General features: G+C 48.0%; 1 protein-coding gene across 1 annotated transcript; it reads right to left on the bottom strand.

Moving 5' to 3' along the window:
* Positions 1-3,087: 3,087 nt before the first annotated feature.
* LOC122551915 (small proline-rich protein 3-like) lies at positions 3,088-3,702 on the bottom strand. Its single transcript, XM_043694483.1, has one exon. The coding sequence runs from the start codon at positions 3,700-3,702 to the stop codon at positions 3,088-3,090; it is 615 nt and encodes a 204-aa protein (XP_043550418.1).
* Positions 3,703-7,193: the final 3,491 nt, after the last annotated feature.

A 7,193-nucleotide genomic window follows, 5' to 3' on the forward strand; every position in this document is an offset into this window, starting at 1 on the left:
TGGTACTGAGAGTACACCTGGCTCTGGTACTGTGAGTACAATGGCTCTAGTACTGTGAATATAATGGCTCTAGTACTGTGAGTACAATGGCTCTAGTACTGTGAATATAATGGCTCTAGTACTGTGAGTACAATGGCTCTGGTACTGTGAATATAAGGCTCTGGTACTGTGAGTACAATGGCTCTGGTACTGTAAGTACAATGACTCTAGTACTATGAGTACAATGGCTCTCGTACTGTGGGTACAATGGCTCTAGTACTGTGAGTACAACTGGCTCTGGTACTGTGAGTACAACTGGCTCTGGTACTGTAAGTACACCTGGCTCTAGTACTGTGAGTACGATGGCTCTCGTACTGTGAGTACAACTGGCTCTGGTACTGTGAATACAGTGGCTCTGGTACTTTGAGTACAACTGGCTCTGGTACTGTGATGGAAATGTGTTGCTGGAAAAGCGCAGCAGGTCAGGCAGCATCTAGGGAACAGGAGAATCGACGTTTCGGGCATTAGCCCTTCTTCAGGAATTTGCCCGAAACGTCGATTCTCCTGTTCCCTACATGCTGCCTGACCTGCTGCGCTTTTCCAGCAACACATTTCCATCTCTGATCTCCAGCATCTGCAGAGCTCACTTTCTCCTCTGGTACTGTGAGTACCATTGGATCTGGTACTGTGAGTACAGTGGCTCTAGTACTGTGAATACAATGGCTCTGGTACTGTGAGTACAACAGGCTCTGGAACTGAGAGTACAATGGCTCTAGTACTGTGAGTACAATGGCTCTCGTACTGTGAGTACAACTGGCTCTGGTACTGTGAGTACACCTGGCTGTGGTACTGTGAGTACAACTGGCTCTGGTACTGTGAGTACCATTGGCTCTGGTACTGAGAATACACCTGGCTCTGGTACTGTGAGTACAATGGCTCTCGTACTGTGAGCACAAATGGCTCAGGTATTGTGAGTACACCTGGCTCTGGTACTGAGAATACACCTGGCACTGGTATGTGAATACAATGGCTCTAGTACTGGCAGTATACCTGGCTCTAGTACTGTGAGTATAATGGCTCTAGTAGTGTGAGTACACCTGGCTCTGCTACAGTGAGTACAATGGCTCAGGTACTGAGAGTACAACTGGGTCTGGTCCTATGAGTATAATGGCTCTAGTACTGTGAGTATAATGGCTCTAGTACTGCGTGTACCATTGGCTCTGGTGCTGTGAGTACACCTGGCTCTGGTTCTGTGAGTACACCTGGCTCAGCTACTGTGAGTACAATGACTCTAGTACTGTGAGTACAATGGCTCTGGTACTGAGACTACACCTCGCTCTCGTACTGTGGGTACAATGGCTCTCGTACTGTGCGTACAACTGGCTCTGGTACTGTGAGTACAACAGGCTCTAGTACTGTGAGTACAATGGCTCTCGTACTGTGAGTACAATGGCTCTCGTACTGTGAGTACAACTGGCTCTGGTACTGTAAGTACACCTGGCTGTGGTACTGTGAGTACAACTGGCTCTGGTAATGTGAGTACAACAGGCTCTGGTACTGTAAGTACACCTGACTCTAGTACTGTGAGTACAATGGCTCTCGTACTGTGAGTACAATAGCTCTCGTACTGTGGGTACAATGGCTCTGGTACTGAGACTACACCTGGCTCTCGTACTGTGGGTACAATGGCTCTAGTACTGTGAATACAACTGGCTCTGGTACTGTGAGTACAACAGGCTCTGGTACTGTAAGTACACCTGGCTCTAGTACTGTGAGTACAATGGCTCTCGTACTGTGAGTACAACTGGCTCTGGCACTGTGAGTACAATGGCTCTGGTACTGAGAGTACAATGGCTCTGGTACTGAGAGTACACCTGGCTCTGGTACGGTGAGTACAATGGCTCTGGTACTGAGAGTACACCTGGCTCTGGTAGGGTGAGTATAATGGCTCTAGTACTGTGAGTACACCTGGCTCTGGTACTGAGAATACACCTGGCTCTGGTACTGAGAGTACACCTGGCACTGGTATGTGAATACAATGGCTCTAGTACTGGCAGTATACCTGGCTCTAGTACTGTGAGTATAATGGCTCTAGTAGTGTGAGTACACCTGGCTCTGGTTCTGTGAGTATAATGGCTCAGATTCTGAGAGTACACCTGGCTCTGGTACGGTGAGTACAATGGCTCTAGTATTGTGAGTACACCTGGCTGTGCTACTGTGAGTACAATGGCTCTGGTACTGAGAGTACAACTGGGTCTGGTCCTATGAGTATAATGGCTCTAGTACTGTGAGTATAATGGCTCTAGTACTGCGTGTACCATTGGCTCTGGTGCTGTGAGTACACCTGGCTCTGGTTCTGTGAGTACACCTGGCTCTGGTACTGAGAGTACAATGGCTTAGCTACTGTGAGTACAATGGCTCTGGTACTGAGACTACACCTGGCTCTCGTACTGTGGGTACAATGGCTCTAGTACTGTGAGTACAACTGGCTCTGGTACTGTGAGTACAACTGGCTCTGGTACTAAGAGTACACCTGGCTCTGGTACTGAGAGTACATCTGGCTCTGGTACAGTGAGTACACCTGGCTCTGGTACAGTGAGTACACCTGGCTCTGGTACTGAGAGTACATCTGGCTCTGGTACAGTGAGTACAATGGCTTTGGTACTGAGAGTACACCTGGCTCTGGTACTGTGAGGACACCTGGCTCTGGTACTATGAGTACACCTGGCTCTGGTACTGAGAGTACACCTGGCTCTGGTACAGTGAGTACACCTGGCTCTGGTACAGTGAGTACACCTGGCTCTGGTACTGAGAGTACACCTGGCACTGGTATGTGAATACAATGGCTCTAGTACTGGCAGTATACCTGGCTCTAGTACTGTGAGTATAATGGCTCTAGTAGTGTGAGTACACCTGGCTCTTGTACTGTGAGTACAACTGGCTCTGGTACTAAGAGTACTCCTGGCTCTGGTACTAAGAGTACTCCTGGCTCTGGTACTGAGAGTACACCTGGCTCTGGTACTGTGAGGACACCTGGCTCTGGTACTATGAGTACAATGGCTCTGGTATTGAGAGTACACGTGGCTCTGGTATGTGAATACAATGACTCTAGTACTGGGAGTATACCTGGCTCTGGTTCTGTGAGTATAATGGCTCTGGTACTGTGAGTACACCTGGCTCTGGTACGGAGAGTACACCTGGCTCTGGTACTGAGAATACACCTGGCACTGTTACTGTGAGTACACCTGGCTCTGGTACTGAGAATACACCTGGAACTGGTACTGAGAGTACACCTGGCTCTGGTACTGTGAGTACAAAACTCTGGTACTGTGAGTACACCTGGCTCTGGTACTGAGAGTACGCCTGGCTCTGGTACAGTGAATACACCTGGCTCTGGTACTGAGAATACACCTGGCTCTGGTACTGAGAGTACACCTGGCTCTGGTACTGTGAGTACACCTGGCTCTGGTACTGAGAGTACACCTGGCTCTGGTACAGTGAGTACAATGGCTCTGGTACTGAGAGTATACCTGGCTCTGGTACTGTGAGTACACCTGGCTCTGGTACTGTCAGTACACCTGGCTCTGGTACTGTGAGTACACCTGGCTCTGGTACTGAGAGTACACCTGGCTCTGGTACTGGGAGTACACCTGGCTCTGGTACTGAGAGTACTCCTGGCTCTGGTACGGTGAGCACACTACAAGTGGGATCAGATTTAGTCATTCGAAATCAAACATTTCTGTAATTTGTTAGGTCCATTGTCTTACCCAAAGTCAATTGACCAGGCAGTAGCAAAGACTTCCCTGGTACTTGCCGGCGTGGTGTGGCATCTAAAGGACACTCAGTCTGTAATGGTCACCTTGGGTCAGTAGCACACAGTCATATACCAGGGGCATATTGATCATGCACCTGGTGCAAACACTAGCTGCCCACAAAGGATGTGCCAGGTTGTGAGGATTTCTGAGGCACTTCTGTGCATCCAGTTTACCTCTCTCTGATTTATTTCTGAGCTATCTAACACAGCACCTGCCAGTTGGACAGTTGAAGGAGAAGCAACCTCAAAGGGCAGCAGTTGGGTCCCAGAGAAGCCACCAGAGATGGAAGGAGGGCTGCACATGGAGGCTCTGACCAGCCTCGAAGTGTTTAGGCCAAGAATTCCTTCCTGGATGTGACTGAAGAGCATCACATTAGGAGGCTGTTACTTCCTTATTAGTCTATACAGCCTTCTTTATCTGCACTTGCTTCCAGCTTAAATAGGGGACTAGTGATTGGCAAGTCTTTGTCTTTCTGACTTCTGTGCTGTGACGGGGTGCTCCCTCTCTTGCTCTCAGTCTGCAATGGACTGGATCATTTGGGTCACTCACTGGTGCCCTGTATGCCACAGGCAATTAATATCATCATCTTTCTCATAGTTGGCAACAGTCAGCGCCCAAGAGCTGTGGGATGCCACAGAATTCATGCTGGGTCCTTTGCTGTCTGCTGAGTACATTAATGATCTAGACATGAATGTAGAAGGTTCAATCAGTAAGTGTGCAGATTGATGGTGTGGTAAATACCAAGGAAGAAAACCTTAGGCCCCAGCACAATGCAGACCAGCTGAACAATGACAAATGGAATTTAATCTTGAAAAATGTGCGGTGACTTTTCTCATGATTCCTTTTTTGGGGGTGATATTTATTGTCAATTGTAGGCATCCTCAAACCAGTAACTGGTCAGTTGGACCTAGGTCTTGGCTTGAATTAGAAGCTTTCTATCTATTTGAGAAGTCTTTGTGTGTATTTCTTTACTGACTGAAAAAAGGAGAGGCAGGCTTGAAGGTCTGAGCTCAAATCAATCCCTCTCTCCTCTCAGTTCAGTGAGAAACTGTCTCTTATAACAAATCTAAGTTCTGTTGCCGGGCAACTATTTTTTTCTCTCAAAGAAAGCAAGCATCATGGTAGTCAACTGAATCAACAAAATCCAGCTTCCAGCAAAGTTATATCTTTTGTGCAACTATTAACTAACTACATAGTTCCATTTTGTTTACTTCAATTCTACTTTCCAGCTTATATTTCCAAATAAAATATGTGTAGTCCTTACATACCTCCATCATAGAGAGACGAAGTGGCATTTTAAACGCGTTCTATCGCTAAGTAAAGAAAACTGGCGTGCAATAAAACGCACGCAAAAAATTAACTCACCCTCATTCACTCTTCATACAGGATTTGTCTAGTGTTCTTATTATCTTATTTCTTCACATTTTCAAGCTATTGTATCATTATTACATTCTTGATCATGCATCTTGAATTTTAAGTACTTTAGGACAAGCCAAGGAATTGTGGTCACTGTATATTAGTAGTTCTTTGTGGTTATGATGGTCAGAAACTTTGAAATCATAGAATCCCTACAGTGTGGGGGCAGGCCACTTAGTCCAACAAGTCCACACCGACCCTCCAGAGAGTAACCCACCCAGACCCATTCACCTACATGATGCCCCTAATCTACACATCCCTGAACACTATGGCCAATTCACCTGACCTGCACATCTTTGGAATGTGGGAGGAAACTGGAGCACCCGGAGGAAACCCACACAGACACGGGGGAGAATGTGCAAACTCCACACAGACAGTCGCTCGAGGCGGGAATCGATCCTGGATTCCTGGCAGTGCTAACCACTGAGCCACCGCGCTGCCAGTATTTGTGAGCCCATAACAATCCTTTCCCACTGGAGAGTACCAATACTGGTTTAATTACTGAAAGAAATATCTCACTTTTCTCCACCTCATTATGCATGCAATAAGACTGTACCTCCCCCAACTCTCCAAGTGCCATTTTGAAAGGTTTCAAAAATGAGTGGTGGCGAACACATGTTCATTCAATGATTTTGTTTCCAAATTCTCAGAAGCTGTTTGTCCCTCTTGACCTCTGTCTCTTTTTGCATTAAATCACAGCCTGTAGGGATTGGAATGGGGGGTGTTGAATCAGGGATGGGATTAGAGTGGGGTGTTGACAGTGGGGTTGGAGTTGTGAGATGGGCAGTGGGTGAGGGTAGATCGGGCCATGGGGGTGAGATGGAGGTAGTGGCCTTGCAGTACACTCCAGACAGCACGTGCTACATGATCCTAGCATGCTGAGCTGTGCTTTGCTGTGCAGTGCTGTGCTGAGCTGTGTTGTGCAGTGCTGTACTGTGCTGTACAGTGCTGTGCTGAACTGAGCTGAGCTGTGCTGTGCTGAGCTGTGTTGTGCAGTACTGTGCAGTGCTGTACTGTGCAGTGCTGTACTGTGCTGAGCTGTGCAGTACTGTGTAGTGCTGTGCTGTGCTGAGCGGAACTGTGCTATGCAGTGCTGTGCTGTGCAGAGCTTTGCTGTGCCGTGCTTTGCTGTGCAGTGATGTGCTGTGCTGAGCTGTGTTGTGATGTGCTGTGCTGAGCTGTGTTGTGATGTGCTGTGCTGAGCTGTGTTGAGCTGTGCTGTGCTGTACAGTGCTGTGCTGAGCTGAGCTGTGTTGTGATGTGCTGTGCTGAGCTGAGCTGTGCTGTGCAGTGCTGTGCTGAGCTGTGTTGTGATGTGCTGTGCTGAGCTGTGTTGAGCTGTGCTGGGCAGTACTGTGCAGTGCTGTACTGTGCTGTACAGTGCTGTGCTGTGCTGAGCTGTGCTGTGCAGTGCTGTGCTGAGCTGTGTTGTGATGTGCTGTGCTGTGTTGTACTGAGCTGTGCTGTGTTGTGCTGAGCTGTGCTGTGCTGTGCTGAACTGTGCTGTGCTGTGTTAGAACATAGAACATAGAACAGTACAGCACAGAACAGGCCCTTCAGCCCACGATGTTGTGCCAACCACTGATCCTCATGTATGCACCCTCAAATTTCTGTGGCCATATGCATGTCCAGCAGTCTCTTAAATGTCCCCAATGACCTTGCTTCCACAACTGCTGCTGGCAAAGCACTCCATGCTCTCACAACTCTCTGTGTAAAGAACCCGCCTCTGACATCCCCTCTATACTTTCCTCCAACCAGCTTAAAACTATGACCCCTCGTGTTCGCCATTTCTGCCCTGGGAAACAGTCTCTGGCTATCGACTCTATCTATGCTCCTCATTATCTTGTATACCTCAATTAGGTCCCCTCTCCTCTCTTCATAAGATAAGCCCTCCAGTCCAGGCAGTATCCTGGTAAACCTCCTCTGAACCCTCTCCAAAGCATCCACATCTTTCCTATAATAGGGCGACCAGAACTGGACGCA

Source organism: Chiloscyllium plagiosum, chromosome 7, assembly GCF_004010195.1.
Source record: "Chiloscyllium plagiosum isolate BGI_BamShark_2017 chromosome 7, ASM401019v2, whole genome shotgun sequence".
Lineage (NCBI taxonomy): Eukaryota > Metazoa > Chordata > Chondrichthyes > Orectolobiformes > Hemiscylliidae > Chiloscyllium > Chiloscyllium plagiosum.

Bases quoted from the DNA above. Each gene is read 5' to 3' on its own strand.
- LOC122551915 (XM_043694483.1), bottom strand. From the start codon at position 3,702: ATGACTAAATCTGATCCCACTTGTAGTGTGCTCACCGTACCAGAGCCA.